Genomic DNA, 20055 nt, shown 5'->3' on the forward strand with positions numbered 1-20055 from the left:
GCTAATTTCTCATCACTGTGGCCCAATACCTCTCTCATCTCCATAGTCTCTATGGGTTCATTTGGTTCAGTGGTGGAGCTCAGAGTTTTCTTCTTCCTGAATCAAATTGACAAACAAACACAAATGTTCATTAAAAACTCAAAAAACATTAAAATAAATATTTAAAGTAACAGATCAGTGATGGAACTGATTAATGTTTGTAGTTTCACCTCATCCACAGACAAAACAGAAGCAGCAGAACCGACATCACAACCACCAGAGTCAACCTGATGATGTTTATCATCGTTGTTGTTGTTGAGCTCCCTGGAAATGGAGATAGACAGTTATTAGATGGACTGTAGTGGACCTCACTAGTAGGGTTGGATTCATTGATCAGTTTCCCAGGTGTTACTGTCTGTTAATCAGCCAGTTAGTGTCTCACCTGCCACAACAATCAGCTGTAAGGTGGAGTTATGACGTCCTCTGCTGTTCTGGGCTTCACAGTAATAATTCCCACTGTGTTCAGCTCTGAAGTCAGTGATGGTGAAGATCTGTCCTGATGCTTTTGGTGAGTCTTCATTCTCCTTGTACAAGGTGTAGTTAGCTGCTGGGTTAGCATCACTGCTACAGGTCAGATTCACTGAACTGCCCTCCACTATCTCAGCAGAGGGACTCACTGACACAGAGGGAAGCTTTGGAGCATCTAGAGATGTATTAAGAGAATAGGTTAAGTGTGTTACAACAATAGATTGTGTAGTATTTAAACCATAAAGTGTGAACAGCTGTGTGTAGCACTGTTTGAATCTGGGTCCCAAAACAGCATAAAACTCCTCAAGTCTCCTGGAGCTGCTCAGTGAATTACAGCAGACTGAGAATGTGGAGCACAAGAACGTAGACATGACAGTAAAATCTTCTCCTGCAAAGACTGGACACATTTAATCTGTTATTTTTAAATAAACCGTTTCACTCACGTGTCACATCAATAGAGATGTATTCAGACGTCTTCCTCCCCAGCTCCTTCTCAGCTGTGCAGTAATACTCTCCAGAGTCAGAGGACTGGATGGAGCTGAAGACAAGCTGTGGTTCTTTACTGAGAGGTTGAAGGTCTGGATCTCCATTCTCCTTGTACCAGGTGTATTTAGCTGCTGGGTTAGCATCACTGCTACAGGTCAGAGTCACTGAACTGCCCTCCACTATCTCAGCAGAGGGACTCACTGACACAGAGGGAAGCTTTAGAGCATCTGGAGGAGATATGAACATGTAATAATGAAACATTAGAATATGTTTTCACAGACAATTGACTGTTGTGATTGAAATGTATCTTTCTCTGTTTCTATTGTAATTGTCTCTATTTGTCACAGTGGCTGTGTAGAGAGCTGATCGTGGAGCTGTCCCTGGTCCGACTCCTCCTGGTGGAAACTGACAGCCAAGAAATATGATTTGTACTTTTACTACTTTACACATGTGTCTGTCTGCAATTTGTAGCCAGTGTGTATATGTGTTTTTTCCTGATACAGTGGATCAAACTCACAGACTGAAGGAGAGCCGTAGTTCTCATGTCCTTTCAAAGCACAAGAGATGATGTCTCCAGGATAAACCCGGCCTTTAAAAGAAGATGTCTCCACCCCTGTGACTTTCTGTCCGTTCTTGAACCAGACGTAGGAAAGACGACCAGCTGGACTGCAGCTGCTGTGACACTTCAGCTCTGCCTCAGTATCAGACTGGTGGACTGTTGTTCTGGTCACCTGCACCTGCAGAGCTGGATATGAGAACAAGAAACAATATTATTATCACTGGTTCTGACAGAAATCAGTGATAGATGTACACACACGACAACACAACAGCTACTATTCCTAGAACTAGCAGTGAACATTAGTGCCAACACAACAGTCATTATTACACAAACTCATGATGATCCATCATTTTCAACATGTTCACTGTTTCTAAATGTACTATGTTGATGTTTTACATCAGTGTGTGTTCATCACTACCTGTGACAGTCAGAGTTGTAGCAGGTAAACTACTCCTCCATTCAAACCTTCTTGCTATGAATTTGAAGTGATACTGAGCTGAATCACTCTCTGTCAGGTCAGTGATTCTCAGAGTGGAGCGTCCTGTCTCTGTTTCAAGGACCTGAACACGACCTGCAAACTGGGAGTCTTCACTAAGGTCCTCAGGCTGTGAAGGACTCTGCCACTGATGAGAACGTTCAGGACTGAACCAGAATGTAGATGTGATAATGGTAAAACTGCTGTAAGTGCAAGAAATGTCCACTGATGAGCCTTTGGAGGCACAGATGCTTCTGTCAGTGTAAATCACTCTGTCGCAGGTTTGACCATCGACACCTGAAAGATAAAACAAAGTTTTGATCATTTTTAAACCAGAGTTCATGAAGAGTCACAATGAGGGTCTCCATATTAAAATACATGTAGTTATAAGACTCCATCAGATGGTGTTATGTTAGTGTAGTAAACTCACACACTGGAGGAGAGGGGAAATCCTTGTGTCCTTCAACTGCACAGGAAAAACTGTCTGCAGAATAATAGACTGAATAAGTAGAAGATGTTTGTGATGGAATTTTCTCTCCACTTATGTACCAGATGTAGGAAGAACGATCAGGTAGACGACAACTGCTGTGACACTTCACGTATCTCCGGCTAGATTGTGTGGATTTGCTCTCCTTCACCTGGAGATCTGGATGTGAAGAAGGAACAAGAATGTTATTTTAGACAAACTGTCAACATACACACACAACACATTTATATTATTGTTGTCTAGATGTTGAACATTTGGAAATAATTAAAATATGAATGAAAATGTTACCTGTGACCCTCAAAGTGACTCCAGGTGAACCAGTATATCTCCCACCTGGTTGGTTGGTTATGAAGCTGAACTTGTACTCAGCTGAGTCGCTCTCTCTCAGGTCTGTGATTCTCAGAGTGCAGCTCTTCTCATAACAACTGTACTCAACACGACCTTGATAATCTGAGTCTGTACTCAGATCCACAGGTTGATTTCCACTCAGTTTAGTAAACCAGAATGTTTCCTTAACTTCAGTATCACCACCATCTATTCTGGATGGGTATGTGTATGTGCAGTTTATTTCCACTGTTGATCCTTTTAAGGCACAGATCTCAGTAGAGCTGTAAGTCACTCCCCAGTCATCCTGACCCTGTATCACTGTAACACAGAGAACATCAGAAACTACAATCAGACTCAAAACATCACCAGGAGACAGATTTTCACTGTAGTGGAGGAGCTTCAGTCTGTGAAGCTACACTTCCCAAAATACTGTGGCTCTCTTCATACAAACTTGTGTTTGGGGTGGGCGAGCAAAGGCAGCCTTCAGACGGTTTTGTTAAGGAATTTTCACATGTTCAGTCTCATAGGTTCATAGTAGTACATTTGTCTATATACATCTCCCACTCTGCTTACAGAGGAGGTAGAGTTACCCTGAGGTCATGCTCGGGGTCACAGGCTTCTGTGTGTGCAGAGGTTCCTGTGCCTTCACTAACCTAACTAAGTCTCTGTTATCGAACGGTAGAACGGTACTTTAGACTTATTCTGTATCACACGTTTCTCTTAAGGTCTGTTTTAAAAATGGGTTGATACTGTAAATCAAGTTTCAGTGGTATTTGTGGTTTATGAAAGTCAACAGAGGTTTGGAGAAATGTACAAATCATTAAGGTTTACATGAGAATATTTAAAGCAAAGGAACAGTAAAAGATGTGCACATGATCTCTGAGAGCACTGAGGACGGACATCACACAGAGGCTGCAGTGAAGGAGCAACAATGTATTGACACTGTGTACTTTAACACAGTACTTAGAGAGAAGTACTTATAAGAAGTGTGTGACGCATGAAAAAAGTGTCTGCTGGCTGCTCATCTTCCTGTGGTCAGGCTGCTGCAGAGTGTGAATGAGAGCTGTAGAGAAATGCAAGCAACACCTCCACTTTACACACTCATTGTAATCACATTCTTTATACAAAAATGTGCACTTTGTTACTCTAATGATATTTAATTTCTCGTGACATGAAAGACATGATACCGACTGGTGTTATTTCTGAACTCTGGTTCCTGTGTTAATTATGCTATCGCAGCACATCGACCAGCCTCTAACACGTACGAACGCAGGCTCAAGATGAGTTTGGAGGAAGTTTGAACGATGGAGCTCAGAGTGATTTATTTTATTTTACAGATTTTCTCTTCAGATTTCTCCTTTGTTAAAGTACAGTATGTAGTCACTGTACATCCACACAAACACAGCTTTACTGTCTCTACCTGTGCAGTTTATAAAGTTTAAGGTAGAAGTGTACAGAGATGTCGCAGGTGTAAAAAACAGACCCAGCTCTGTGCTGGTTGTCCTGTAAAGACTTCAATATAAAGAAAGACAAGTGAATGTCTGGTGTATCAGGGATCACATCACACTGCATGACATCACACATCAAGTCTTTACTATAAAACCCACCATGCTAACAGTCTTACAGTATAAATGTAGACGTACAGTACCTTGTACAGACAGAAGGACGACAACAAATCCACTCGCTGCCGCTGTTAAACTCATAGCTTCTCCTCACGTCTGTTAAATCAGCAGGTCGATCACATACAGCAGAAGTACTGTTGTCAGTTCATCTCACCAAACACTTCTACATCAAAAAGGGAAGATGTGGTATTTTAAGACAGCTTGTCTCTCTCTGGTTGGTACACTTGTCTTAAAAACACATTGCGTAGTTAACTGGCTTCCTTCCTTTTTACATTATTAACATGTATGAAGAGACAAATTTCTTTTAACCCTCAAGATGAAATGAAGAAATGATTCTTACTGTTGCTTCACAAACAATGCAGGTTAAACATGGACGTCTCAGCAAACTGAACACTAAATGTGATATTGATCCAAAGGACTGGAGGCCAGAAACTGGGCACCAGGACTGAGGCAGGTCTGTAATGATCGTATAATGCTCCAGGTTCCCTGTGTAAACACTAAATTTGGGCAAACTGCTTCCAGTTTCAGTGCTCCATACACTTGGAACATTTTACAACGTACATTTAAACTTGATACAGTTATACCTATAGGCCAGTTTAAGACTTTGATTTCAAACTACTCAGCATTTGAATGTGACTGTTTCTAACTGCGTGCTGTCCTGTATGGTTGTCTGCCATTTGTCTTTTATGCACCTCTGTTTTATTTGTGTTTTGTCATGTTCGTTTGTTTAGTGTTTCTCATCATTTTCAAGCACTTTTTTCTGTTTTATTTGTATTCTGTCAGATTGCTTCTTATCTGTTATCATTTTTATGTACCCATTCTGTTTGTTCCCTGCCATTGTAAACAGTGCACCCTAAAACTCACTTGAAAAAATGAGTAAAAGTGCCTCCTCTTGAAAAAAATACATGTGTGTCTTTCCTTTTTGCAGATAAATAAAGGTGCCTTTTGTATACAAAAAGTATTTTGTATCCCTGAATTAAACATCTGCAGGCATTGCATAGTAAACATCACATGTTGGTAGCCGTACAGGACATGAGGTGTGTGCTTGCTGTCTTTAGTTTCAACATGTTTTTTTAAATCATATTTTTGGCCAGGAAGACAAGCCTGTCTACTACCTCTGGCTTGAGGCATGCCCCATAGTGGCTTCGTAACACATACCTGGGGTCGAAAGTTTTCAGCATGTGGATGAACCCCAGCTTTTCCACTGTATATATGGGCACCATATCTTTAGCGATATGCTAATGACTGCATCTGTAAAAGCTGTCCACCGGGCCCCTTTCTTGTCATACGTAACACAATGATTAAATAATTGCGCTAAAGTTGGCTGCTTTATAGCGGGTGTTTGTGGGCTGCCGCGGTCTTGTATTGACACTGTGTACTTTAACACAGTACTTAGAGAGAAGTACTTATAAGAAGTGTGTGACACATGAAAAAAGTGCCTGCTGGCTGCTCATCTTCCTGTGGTCAGGCTGCTGCAGATTGTGAATGATAGCTGTAGAGAAATGCAGAACTCTGAGGTGTGAGCAACTTTTCTCACGGATAGAAAACACTGAAAAATTTATCCTGAAGCAAGAAAGAGTGACAAATACTGAGGGAAATATCTGTCTAACAGCTAAATACTCTACTTTGGTCTCCAGCCAGATGCTAACTTTGTTGTTTGGTGCTGGGCAGATAAACTGCAGCAGGAAACGAGGCAAAAACAAGTTATAAAAAAAATGCTAACAGTCTTACAGTATAAATGTAGATGTACAGTACCTTGTGCAGACAGAAGGACGACAACAAATCCACTCGCTGCTGTTGTTAAACTCATAGCTTCTCCTCACGTCTGTTAAATCAGCAGGTCGATCACATACATGAGAAGTACTGAATGTCACGTCATCTCACCAAACACTTCTACATAAAGAGGGTGGACGTTGTCACGAGACAGTTTGTCTCTCTCTGGTTGGTTCACTTGTTTTAAACATACATCGAGGTGTTAACTGGCTGCTTCCTTCCTCTTTATTATTAGCATGTATGAAGAGACAAACGCCTGTGAACCCTCAAGATGAAATGAAGAAATGATTCTTACTGTTGCTTTACAAACAATGCAAGTAAAACATGGACGTATCAGCAAACTGAACACTAAATGTGATATTGATCCAAAGGCGAGGCAGCAGAACAGCAAAGGTTCAGTCAGTCTTGATTTTAACCTGACCTTTGATTAAATTAAAAAGCCTGAACCAGACATTCATACAGACTATCTTCAGCAATACATAGATGCTCTCACCAAAACCCGCTCCACCTACTACTCCCACCTCATTCACTCTGGCTCCACCAACCCCAAAGCTCTCTTCTCCCATTGACAACACCTCCAACTCCTTCACAACCGATAAATGCAACTGCTTCCTTTCATTTTTCCAAACAAAAATTGACAACATCTACAGCAACCTGTCCACCTCCCCTACCCCTACCCCCTCCACTCCTTCACTCACCCCTCCCCCCCTCACCTCTCAACCCCTGTCTCAGTTCTCCCCTGTGTCTCCAAGGGACCTGTCCACCATCATGGCAGAAATGAAAAGCCCCACCTGTGCCCTGGACCCCATCCCATCCCACCTGGTCAAGAACTGTCTTCCAGCCATCTCCTCCCTCATCACAAAAATAATCAACTCCTCCCTCAGCTCTGGTTCAGTCCCTCAGTCACTCAAACTGGCAGCTGTCACCCCCATTCTCAAAAAACCTGGACTCAACCCTGACATTATGACAAATTTCTGGCCCATCTCCAACCTCCATTTTTTTATCAAAAACACTGGGACTCACCGTTGCCACTCAACTCAAAACCCACCTCATCTCCACCGACCTCTTTGAACCTTTTCAATCCAGCTTCTGTTCTCAACACAGCACAGAGACAGCCCTCCTTAAAGTCACTGATGACCTCCTCCTCTCTGCAGACTCCGGCCACCTCAGCATCCTCATCCTCCTGGACCTCACTGCAGCTTTCGACACCATCAAGCTCTCATGGTTCCAGTCCTACTTATCTAGTAGAACCCAATGTGTTAGTTTCAATAACTCTTTGTCAGAATGTTCTACAGTTACCGCTGGTGTGCCCCAGGGGTCTGTCCTGGGGCCTCTGCTGTTTTGCATTTACATGCTCCCTCTGGGTAGGATAATTGCCGAATATGGTATACAGTTCCATTCCTATGCTGATGACACACAGCTATACATCCCACTACAGCCTAATGACCCCTCTCAAATACAAAATCTGGAAACATGTGTAAGCCGAATCAAGATCTGGATGAGTCAAAACTTTCTCATGCTTAATACTGCTAAGACTGATTTGCTGGTGATTAAGCCTAATAACTACAAGTACTTCTCTGACAGTCTTTGTCTTAATATTGATGGTTGTTCAATCTCTGAAAGCACGCACATTAGAAACCTAGGTGTTATTTTTGATCCGACCCTGACTTTCCAGACTCACATCAAGGAAATCACCAGGACGGCTTTCTTTCACCTGCGCAACATTGCCAAAATCCGCCCTGCTCTGTCCCGGCGTAGCGCCGAGGTGGTTCTCCATGCCCTTGTGTCTTCCCGTTTAGATTACTGTAATGTCCTTTTTTCTGGCCTCCCCATCTGTACTACTAGGAGCCTTCAGCTTGTGCAAAATTCAGCCGCCAGACTTTTAACAAAAACAAGTAGGTTCTGTCACATAACTCCTGTCCTGGCATCATTACATTGGCTGCCCATTCAGGCTAGAGCCGATTTTAAAGTTCTTCTCTTAACTTATAAGGCTTTAAATGGACTTGCACCATCTTATTTAACTGAACTACTTTCTCCCTACATTCCGCCACGTCCTCTTCGTTCTCTTAGTTCAAACCTCCTTGTCATCCCACCAATCAATAAAAAGTCAGCTGGTGGCAGGGCCTTCGCCTACCGTGCTCCTTTTCTATGGAATGGCCTCCCACTAGGTATCAAAGAAGCTACATCCACTGCAATTTTTAAGTCCCGTCTTAAAACACACCTTTTTACTCAATATTTTGGTTTAAACTAATTTTTAACTGTTTTATCATTTTCCTTTGGTGTTTTAATATTGTTTTATTGTCTGTTATTATTGTACTTGATTTTATTGTAAAGTGTATTGAGACCATGTACCATGGTGATTTTGCACTCTAAATAATAAATTGATTGATTGATTGATTGATCAACCACTCCATTCTTCTCTCCCTCCTTCAATCCTCCCTCAACATCACCGGCACTGCCCTCTCCTGGTTAAAATCATATCTCACAAACAGACAACACTTCGTCCACATCAACAACTGCACCTCCTCCACTGCTCCTCTGTCCCAAGGCGTCCCACAGGGTTCAGTGCTTGGTCCACTCCTCTTCATCCTATACATGCTTCCCCTTGGCAACATCATACGCCGTTATGGTCTCCATTTCCACTGCTACGCTGACGACATCCAAATCTACATCTCCACAAAATCCATCACCACTGCCACCCACTCCACACTCACCAACTGCCTCACTGAAATCAAATCCTGGATGCAAACAAACTTCCTCCAACTAAATTGCGAAAAATTGGACATGGTCATCATCGGCCGCAAATCCCTCATCAAAACCACTCACAACTTCTGCCTCACCCTAGACAACGCCACCCTCTCTCCCTCCCCACACAGTCGCAACCTCGGAGTCATCTTTGACAACAACCTCTCCTTTCAAAACACATAAATCAAATCACCAGAATTGCCTTCTTCCACCTCAAAAACATAGCCCGTCTCCGCCCATCACTCTCCTTCTCTGCTGCAGAAACCCTGATCCATGCCTTCATCACCTCCTTCAATACGTCCAGAACTCTGCTGCTCGCCTTCTCACCCACACCCGCACCCGTGACCACATCATCCCCGTCCTCCAGAAACTCCACCGGCTCCCTGTCTCACAACGGATTCAATTCAAAATACACCTCCTCACTCACAAAGCCGGCCACAACCCGTCCCGCACCGTCCGCTCCTCCGACGCAAACTTCCTCACTCCTCCACACAGGACCAAGCACCGGACCTGGGGCGACACAGCCTTCTCAGTTGCTGCCCCCTCCCTCTGGAACTCCCTCCCCACACACATCAGAGACTGTACAGACCTCACTACCTTCAAAACACTCAACCAAAACTCACCTTTTTAAAACTGTTTTTAATGTATAACTTGTCTCTTTTTGTATTTTTACTGTGTTGTTTTTATCATTCTGCTTTTTAACCTGTAAAGTGTCTTTGTGTATCCTGAAAAGCGCTATATAAAATAAATGTATTATTATTATTATTAGAATGTATGTGAGCTAATGTTTAGACAATAAACTGGATGTTACCTGTAGAAACAAAAGTGAGGACCAAAACATAAGACACTCTGGAGGCAGGCAGGGTAAAGACCAAGAGGCTAGCTTTAATATCAAACCATGACGGGCAGAGTCCTGGTACTGTTGGAGGCCCTTGGAAGCCAGAGCCTAGCAGCTGGACACCAGAGCAGGAGGCAGGCAACATGGCAGCAGGGCTGGAGGCTGGAAACTGGGCACCAGAACTATGGCATGAGGCAGGTCTGCCTGGGTGTCAGAGAAGGCTGCAGAATGATGGTCTGAGGGGTCTGTTGGTGAGTCAGCAGGGATTGGAAACTCAGGGGCCGGAGGGGCCTCGACTGAACCAGGGATAAGACCTGCGTCAACAGGGGAGACTCGCAACCACAGGGCAGCAGACCCTCCATGGTACTGGACAGTGGGACCGCTAGGTCCATTGTTGGTCAGTTGGTATCGTTACACGTTGCAAAAATGGTGAGATCCAAAACTTTCTGCACACTGTCGCCCTCTGCAGCACAGAGAGGGAACTGAAACAATGTTCAAACTACAGAGTTGTTGTTGGAAGCTGGATGTTTATTTCAATCAGCCACTGCAATAGTTTGAAAAGTTACAGCTACAGAGTGTGATAGAGCTGGGCTCATGATACATTTCAATGTGTTTTAATATATAATGTACATGCTGTGAGATACTGTGCTTCCTGTTCCACGTGTCTTTCTCTGCCAGGACAGGTGTGATGTGATAGGCCAATCAGTATTTCTTCAAAGCAATTTACTGCATTAGAATAAAAGGTTATATTATAAGCATTAAAAGATAAAATAGCATGTTGCATACCAAGTATAATCCTTAACATATGTAATGTACCTGCACAGGTAAACATAAAGCTGCATGCTACTCAAAACTTCTGCCACATGCTGCAGTTTCTCTGTTCAAAGGTGAGATGTTGGTGTAATCAGGATCAGACTCAAACTGATGGGGAGAGACAACAAGATGAGAGTCAAAGGCCTCATGAATGGAACGTGGATACAATCAGATTTTAAATGACAACAAACTCAGACATGTTTAAAGCAGAACTGTTTCCTGAAATTGATCTTTGTTATAAAAACATCTACAGTAAATGTGCTAATTTCTCGTCACTGTGGCCCAATACCTCTCTCATCTCCATAGTCTCTATGGGTTCATTTGGTTCAGTGGTGGAGCTCAGAGTTTTCTTCTTCCTGAATCAAATTGACAAACAAACACAAATGTTCATTAAAAACTCAAAAAACATGAAAGTAAATATTCAGAGTAACAGATCAGTGATGGAACTGATTAATGTTTGTAGTTTCACCTCATCCACAGACAAAACAGAAGCAGCAGAACCGACATCACAACCACCAGAGTCAACCTGATGATGTTTATCACCGTTGTTGTTGTTGAGCTCCCTGGAAATGGAGATAGACAGTTATTAGATAGACTGTAGTGGACCTCACTAGTAGGGTTTGATTCATTGATCAGTTTCCCAGGTGTTACTGTCTGTTAATCAGCCAGTTAGTGTCTCACCTGCCACAACAATCAGCTGTAAGGTGGAGTTATGACGTCCTCTGCTGTTCTGGGCTTCACAGTAATAATTCCCACTGTGTTCAGCTCTGAAGTCAGTGATGGTGAAGATCTGTCCTGATGCTTTTGGTGAGTCTTCATTCTCCTTGTACCAGGTGTAGTTAGCTGCTGGGTTAGCATCACTGCTACAGGTCAGAGTCACTGAACTGCCCTCCACTATCTCAGCAGAGGGACTCACTGACACTGAGGGAAGCTTTGGAGCATCTAGAGATGTATTAAGAGAATAGGTTAAGTGTGTGTTACAACAATAGATTGTGTAGTATTTAAACCATAAAGTGTGAACAGCTGTGTGTAGCACTGTTTGAATCTGGGTCCCAAAACAGCAGAAAACTCCTCAAGTCTCCTGGAGCTGCTCAGTGAATTACAGCAGACTGAGCATGTGGAGCACAAGAACGTAGACATGACAGTAAAATCTTCTCCTGCAAAGACTGGACACATTTAATCTGTTATTTTTAAATGAACTGTTTCAATCACATGTCATATTAATAGAGATGTATTCAGACGTCCTCCTCCCCAGCTCGTTCTCAGCTGTACAGTAATACTCTCCAGAGTCAGAGGACTGGATGGAGCTGAAGACAAGCTGTGGTTCTTTACTGAGAGGTTGAAGGTCTGGATCTCCATTCTCCTTGTACCAGGTGTATTTAGCTGCTGGGTTAGCATCACTGCTACAGGTCAGAGTCACTGAACTGCCCTCCACTATCTCAGCAGAGGGACTCACTGACACAGAGGGAAGCTTTGGAGCATCTGGAGAATTTATGAACATGTAATAATGAAACATTAGAATATGTCTTCACAGACAATTGACTGTTGTGATTGAAATGTATCTTTCTCTGTTTCTATTGTAATTGTCTCTATTTGTCACAGTGGCTGTGTAGAGAGCTGATCGTGGAGCTGTCCCTGGTCAGACTCCTCCTGGTGGAAACTGACAGCCAATAAATATGATTTGTACTTTTACTACTTTACACATGTGTCTGTCTGCAATTTGTAGCCAGTGTGTATATGTGTTTTTTCCTGATACAGTGGATCAAACTCACAGACTGAAGGAGAGCCGTAGTTCTCATGTCCTTTCAAAGCACAAGAGACGATGTCTCCAGGATAAACCCGGCCTTTAAAAGAAGATGTCTCCACCCCTGTGACTTTCTGTCCGTTCTTGAACCAGACGTAGGAAAGACGACCAGCTGGACTGCAGCTGCTGTGACACTTCAGCTCTGCCTCTGTATCAGACTGGTGGACTGTTGTTCTGGTCACCTGCACCTGCAGAGCTGGATATGAGAACAAGAAACAATATTATTATCACTGGTTCTGACAGAAATCAGTGATAGATGTACACACACGACAACACAACAGCTACTATTCCTAGAACTAGCAGTGAACATTAGTGCCAACACAACAGTCATTATTACACAAACTCATGATGATCCATCATTTTCAACATGTTCACTGTTTCTAAATGTACTATGTTGATGTTTAACATCAGTGTGTGTTCATCAGTACCTGTGACAGTCAGAGTTGTACCAGGTAAACTACTCTTCCATTCATACCATCCTGTTGTGAATTTAAAGTGATATTGAGCTGAATCACTCTCTGTCAGGTCAGTGATTCTCAGAGTGGAGCGTCCTGTCTCTGTTTCAAGGACCTGAACACGACCTGCAAACTGGGAGTCTTCACTAAGGTCCTCAGGCTGTGAAGGACTCTGCCACTGATGAGAACATTCAGGACTGAACCAGAATTTAGATCTGATAATGTTAAAACTGCTGTAAGTGCAAGAAATGTCCACTGATGAGCCTTTGAAGGCACAGATGCTTCTGTCAGTGTAAATCACTCTGCTGCATGTTTGACCTTTGACACCTGAAAGATAAAACAAAGTTTTGATCATTTTTAAACCAGAGTTGATGAAGAGTCACAATGAGGGTCTCCATATTAAAATACATGTAGTTATAAGACTCCATCAGATGGTGTTATGTTAGTGTAGTAAACTCACACACTGGAGGAGAGGGGAAATCCTCATGTCCTTTAACAGCACAGGAATAACTGTCTCCATAATTAATGTAGACTGAATGAGAAGATGTTTGTGACTGAATTTTCTCTCCACTCATGTACCAGATGTAGGAAGAACGATCAGGTAGACGACAACTGCTGTGACACTTCAGCTCTGAGCGGGAAGAAGAAAGTTTGTTCACCTTCACCTGGAGATCTGGATGTGAAGAAGGAACAAGAATGTTATTTTAGACAAACTGTCAACATACACACACAACACATTTATATTATTGTTGTCTAGATGTTGAACATTTGGAAATAATTAAAATATGAATGAAAATGTTACCTGTGACCCTCAAAGTGACTCCAGGTGAACCAGTATATCTCCCAGCTGGTTGGTTTGTTATGAACCTGAACTTGTACTCAGCTGAGTCGCTCTCTCTCAGGTCTGTGATTCTCAGAGTGCAGCTCTTCTCATAACAACTGTACTCAACACGACCTTGATAATCTGAGTCTGTACTCAGATCCACAGGTTGATTTCCACTCAGTTTAGTAAACCAGAATGTTTCCTTAACTTCAGTATCACCACCATCTATTCTGGATGGGTATGTGTATGTGCAGTTTATTTCCACTGTTGATCCTTTTAAGGCACAGATCTCAGTAGAGCTGTAAGTCACTCCCCAGTCATCCTGACCCTGTATCACTGTAACACAGAGCACATCAGAAACTACAATCAGACTCAAAACATCACCAGGAGACAGATTTTCACTGTAGTGGAGGAGCTTCAGTCTGTGAAGCTACACTTCCCAAAATACTGTGGCTCTCTTCATACAAACCTGTGTTTGGGGTGGGCGAGCAAAGGCAGCCTTCAGACGGTTTTTGTAAAGGAATTTTCACATGTTCAGTCTCATAGGTTCATAGTAGTACATTTGTCTATATACATCTCCCACTCTGCTTACAGAGGAGGTAGAGTTACCCTGAGGTCATGCTCGGGGTCACAGGCTTCTGTGTGTGCAGAGGTTCCTGTGCCTTCACTAACCTTCACTATATCTCATACGAGAAACACAACAGCTTCATGATCCACCAAAATCCATCTTCTTCCATCGATTACAACGGGACTTAAACAAGCAGTATTCAGTAGCAGGTTAAATAGTCAGAGACCAGGAAGTGTCCTTCAGCACTGGTGAAGCAATACACTGTCTCACTACATGTACTGTTGAGCTATGTTCTCCTCCATGGAGCTTCATTAAATACTTCAACATAAGGCATCACGTCTCCTGAATCTCCTTTCTCACCTGTGTTAATCAGATGAATGAAAATTCATCAACAGGTTTTTGGGCAGTCTCTGTTATCTTAACTAGAACGGTACGTTAGACTTATTCTGTATCACACGTTTCTCTTAAGGTCTGTTTTAAAAATGGGTTGATGCTGTAAATCAAGTTTCAGTGGTATTTGTGGTTCATGAAAGTCAACAGAGGTTTGGAGAAATGTACAAGTCATTAAGGTTTACATGAGAATATTTAAAGCAAAGGAACAGTGAAAGATGTGCACATGATCTCTGAGAGCACTGAGGACGGACATCACACAGAGGCTGCGGTGAAGGAGCAACAATGTATTGACACTGTGTACTTTAACACAGTACTTAGAGAGAAGTACTTATAAGAAGGGTGTGACGCATGAAAAAAGTGTCTGCTGGCTGCTCATCTTCCTGTGGTCAGGCTGCTGCAGATTGTGAATGATAGCTGTAGAGAAATGCAGAACTCTGAGGTGTGAGCAACTTTTCTCACGGATAGAAAACACTGAAAAATTTATCCTGAAGCAAGAAAGAGTGACAAATACTGAGGGAAATATCTGTCTAACATCTAAATACCCTACTTTCGTCTCCAGCCAGATGCTAACTTTGTTGTTTGGTGCTGGGCAGATAAACTGCAGCAGGAAATGAGGCAAAAACAAGTTATAAAAATAAATGCTACCTGTCTTACAGTATAAATGTAGACGTACAGTACCTTGAACAGAGAGAAGGACGACAACAAATCCACTCGCTGCTGCTGTTAAACTCATAGCTTCTCCTCACGCCTGTTAAATCAGCAGGTCGATCACATACATGAGAAGTACTGAATGTCAGTTCATCTCACCAAACACTTCTACATAAAGAGGGTGGACGTTGTCACGAGACATTTTGTCTCTCTCTGGTTGGTTCACTTGTCTTAAACACACATCGAGGTGTTAACTGGCTGCTTCCTTCCTCTTTATCTTATTAATATGTATGAAGAGACAAACGCCTGTGAACCCTCAAGATGAAATGAAGAAATGATTCTTACTGTTGCTTTACAAACAATGCAGGTAAAACATGGACGTATCAGCAAACTGAACACTAAATGTGATATTGTTCCAAAGGCGAGGCAGCAGAACAGCAAAGGTTCAGTCAGCCTTGATTTTAATCTGAGCTTTGATTAAATTAAAAAGCCTGAACCAGACATTCATACAGACTATCTTCAGCAATACATGGATGCTCTCACCAAAACCTGCTCCACCTACTACTCCCACCTCATTCAATCTGCCTCCACCAACCCCAAAGCTCTCTTCTCCCATTGACAACACCTCCAACTCCTTCACAACCGATAAATGCAACTCCTTCCTTTCATTTTTCCAAACAAAAATCGACAACATCTACAGCAACCTGTCCACCTCCCCTACCCCTACCCCCTCCACTCCTTCACTCACCCCTCCCCCCCTCACCTCTCAACCCCTGTCTCAGTTCTCCCCTGTGTCTCCAAGGGACCTGTCCACCATCATGGCAGAAATGAAAAGCCCCACCTGTGCCCTGGACCCCATCCCATCCCACCTGGTCAAGAACTGTCTTCCAGCCATCTCCTCCCTCATCACAAAAATAATCAACTCCTCCCTCAGCTCTGGTTCAGTCCCTCAGTCACTCAAACTGGCAGCTGTCACCCCCATTCTCAAAAAACCTGGACTCAACCCTGACATTATGACAAATTTCTGGCCCATCTCCAACCTCCATTTTTTAATCAAAAACACTGGGACGCACCGTTGCCACTCAACTCAAAACCCACCTCATCTCCACCAACCTCTTTGAACCTTTTCAATCCGGCTTCTGTGCTCAACACAGCACAGAAACAGCCCTCATTAAAGTCACTGATGACCTCCTCCTCTCTGCAGACTCCGGCCACCTCAGCATCCTCATCCTCCTGGACCTCACTGCAGCTTTCGACACCATCAACCACTCCATTCTTCTCTCCTGCCTTGAATCCTCCCTCAACATCACCGGCACTGCCCTCTCCTTGCTAAAATCATATCTCACAAAAAGACAACAGTTCGTCCACATCAACAACTGCACCTCCTCCACTGCTCCTCTGTCGCAAGGCGTCCCACAGGGTTCAGTGCTTGGTCCACTCCTCTTCATCCTATACATGCTTCCCCTTGGCAACATCATACGCCGTCATGGTCTCCATTTCCACTGCTACGCTGACGACGTCCAAATCTACATCTCCACAAAATCCATCACCACTGCAACCCACTCCACACTCACCAACTGCCTCACTGAAATCAAATCCTGGATGCAAACAAACTTCCTCAAACTAAACTGCGACAAATTGGACATGATCATCATCGGCCGCAAATCCCTCATCAAAACCGCTCACAACTTCTGCCTCACCCTAGACAACTCCACCCTCTCTCCCTCCCCACACAGTCGCAACCTCGGAGTCATCTTTGACAACAACCTCTCCTTTCAAAAACACATAAGTCAAATCACCAGAATTGCCTTCTTCCACCTCAAGAACATAGCCCGTCTCCGCCCATCACTCTCCTTCTCTGCTGCAGAAACCCTGATCCATGCCTTCATCACCTCCTTCAATACGTCCAGAACTCTGCTGCTCGCCTTCTCACCCACACCCGCACCCGTGACCACATTTCCCCCGTCCTACAGAAACTCCACCGGCTCCCTGTCTCACAACGGATTCAATTAAAAATACACCTCCTCACTCACAAAGCCCGCCACAACCCGTCCCGCACCATCCGCTCCTCCGACACAAACTTCCTCACTCCACCACACAGGACCAAGCACCGGACCTGGGGCGACACAGCCTTCTCAGTAGCTGCCCCCTCCCTCTGGAACTCCCTCCCCACACACATCAGAGACTGTACAGACCTCACTACCTTCAAAACACTCAACCAAAACTCACCTTTTTAAAACTGTTTTTAATGTATAACTTGTCTCTTCTTGTATTTGTACTGTGTTGTTTTTATCATTCTGCTTTTTAACCTGTAAAGTGTCTTTGTGTATCCTGAAAAGCGCTATATAAAATAAATGTATTATTATTATTAGAATGTATGTGAGCTAATGTTTAGACAATAAACTGGATGTTACGTGTAGCAACAAAAGTGAGGACCAAAACATAAGACACTCTGGAGGCAGGCAGGGTAAAGAACAAGAGGCTAGCTTTAATATCAAACCATGACGGGCAGAGTCCTGGTACTGTTGGAGGCCCTTGGACGCCAGAGCCTAGCAGCTGGACACCAGAGCAGGAGGCAGGCAACATGGCAGCAGGGCTGGAGGCTGGAAACTGGGCACCAGGACTATGGCATGAGGCAGGTCTGCCTGGGTGTCAGAGAAGGCTGCAGAATGATGGACTGAGGGGTCTGTTGGTGAGTCAGCAGGGATTGGAAACTCAGGGGCCAGAGAGGCGTCGACTGAACCAGGGACAAGACCTGCGTCAACAGGGGAGACTCGCAACCACAGGGCAGCAGACCCTCCATGGTACTGGACAGTGGGACCGCTAGGTCCATTGTTGGTCAGTTGGTACCGTTACACGTTGCAAAAATGGTGAGATCCAAAACTTTCTGCACATTGTCGCCCTCTGCAGCACAGAGAGGGAACTGAAACAATGTTCAAACTACAGAGTTGTTGTTGGAAGCTGGATGTTTATTTCAATCAGCCACTGCAATAGTTTGAAAAGTTACAGCTACAGAGTGTGATAGAGCTGGGCTCATGTTACATTTCAATGTGTTTTCATATATAATGTACATGCTGTGAGATACTGTGCTTCCTGTTCCACGTGTCTTTCTCTGCCAGGACAGGTGTGATGTGATAGGCCAATTAGTATTTCTTCAAAGCAATTTACTGCATTAGAATAAAATGTTATATTATAAGCATTAAAAGATAAAATAGCTTGTTGCATACCAAGTATAATCCTTAACATATGTAATGTACCTGCACAGGTAAACATAAAGCTGCATGCTACTCAAAACTTCTGCCACATGCTGCAGTTTCTCTGTTCAAAGGTGAGATGTTGGTGTAATCAGGATCAGACTCCAACTGATGGGGAGAGACAACAAGATGAGAGTCAAAGGCCTCATAAATGGAACGTGGATACAATCAGATTTTAAATGACAACAAACTCAGACATGTTTAAAGCAGAACTGTTTCCTGAAATTGATCTTTGTTATAAAAACATCTACAGTAAATGTGCTAATTTCTCGTCACTGTGGCCCAATACCTCTCTCATCTCCATAGTCTCTATGGGTTCATTTGGTTCAGTGGTGGAGCTCAGAGTTTTCTTCTTCCTGAATCAAATTGACAAACAAACACAAATGTTCATTAAAAACTCAAAAAACATTAAAATAAATATTTAAAGTAACAGATCAGTGATGGAACTGATTAATGTTTGTAGTTTCACCTCATCCACAGACAAAACAGAAGCAGCAGAACCGACACCACAACCACCAGAGTCAACCTGATGATTTTTATCATCGTTGTTGTTGTTGAGCTCCCTGGAAATGGAGATAGACAGTTATTAGATAGACTGTAGTGGACCTCACTAGTAGGGTTTGATTCATTGATCAGTTTCCCAGGTGTTATTGTCTGTTAATCAGCCAGTTAGTGTGATGGAGGAGAGGTGTTGTTCTCGGTTAACTGTTTGTTACTACAGTGACATTTATGGGATTTAAATGTTAAACAGTGAGTAGCTGTGTGTCGCACAGACTGTGAATGTGAAGAAAGCAGAACTACAGAGAGTAGATGTGATCAGAAGAATCTTCTCCTGTAAAAACTGGAGACAATTAAGTTGGTTGTTATTTTTAAATGAACTGTTTCACTCACATGTCACATTAATAGAGATGTATTCAGACGTCCTCCTCCCCAGCTCGTTCTCAGCTGTGCAGTAATACTCTCCAGAGTCAGAGGACTGGATGGAGCTGAAGACAAGCTGTGGTTCTTTACTGAGAGGTTGAAGGTCTGGATCTCCATTCTTCTTGTACCAGGTGTAGTTAGCTGCTGGGTTAGCATCACTGCTACAGGTCAGAGTCACTGAACTGCCCTCCACTATCTCAGCAGAGGGACTCACTGACACAGAGGGAAGCTTTAGAGCATCTGGAGGAGATATGAACATGTAATAATGAAACATTAGAATATGTTTTCACAGACAATTGACTGTTGTGATTGAAATGTATCTTTCTCTGTTTCTATTGTAATTGTCTCTATTTGTCACAGTGGCTGTGTAGAGAGCTGATCGTGGAGCTGTCCCTGGTCAGACTCCTCCTGGTGGAAACTGACAGCCAAGAAATATGATTTGTACTTTTACTACTTTACACATGTGTCTGTCTGCAATTTGTAGCCAGTGTGTATATGTGTTTTTTCCTGATACAGTGGATCAAACTCACAGACTGAAGGAGAGCCGTAGTTCTCAT

The 20055-nt window shown here is 43.2% G+C and overlaps 1 protein-coding gene across 1 annotated transcript; it reads right to left on the reverse strand.

The window, feature by feature from the left end:
• Window positions 1–401: 401 nt before the first annotated feature.
• On the reverse strand, window positions 402–15525 carry LOC141003206 (sialoadhesin-like). The gene is made up of 12 exons (XM_073474497.1): window positions 15483–15525; window positions 13694–14050; window positions 13352–13564; window positions 11845–12114; window positions 11314–11574; window positions 9943–10133; window positions 9409–9536; window positions 9225–9364; window positions 1971–2324; window positions 1511–1738; window positions 951–1220; window positions 402–682 (listed from the first exon to the last, which is right to left on the reverse strand). The coding sequence occupies exons 1-12, from the start codon at window positions 15523–15525 to the stop codon at window positions 402–404; spliced, it is 2736 nt and encodes a 911-aa protein (XP_073330598.1).
• Between the last annotated feature and the right edge of the window lie 4530 nt (window positions 15526–20055).

Source organism: Pagrus major, chromosome 1 (assembly GCF_040436345.1).
Source record: "Pagrus major chromosome 1, Pma_NU_1.0".
In the NCBI taxonomy this organism is placed as follows: domain Eukaryota; kingdom Metazoa; phylum Chordata; class Actinopteri; order Spariformes; family Sparidae; genus Pagrus; species Pagrus major.

Coding starts and splice junctions, on each gene's coding strand:
- LOC141003206 (XM_073474497.1), bottom strand. CDS start 15,525: ATGTCTCGTGACAACGTCCACCCTCTTTATGTAGAAGTGTTTG. Junction 9,537..9,942: donor GTTGCCTGCCTCCTGCTCTG/GTGTCCAGCTGC, acceptor GTGGGGAGGGAG/TTCCAGAGGGAGGGGGCAGC. Junction 1,739..1,970: donor TACAACTCTGACTGTCACAG/GTAGTGATGAAC, acceptor TCTCATATCCAG/CTCTGCAGGTGCAGGTGACC.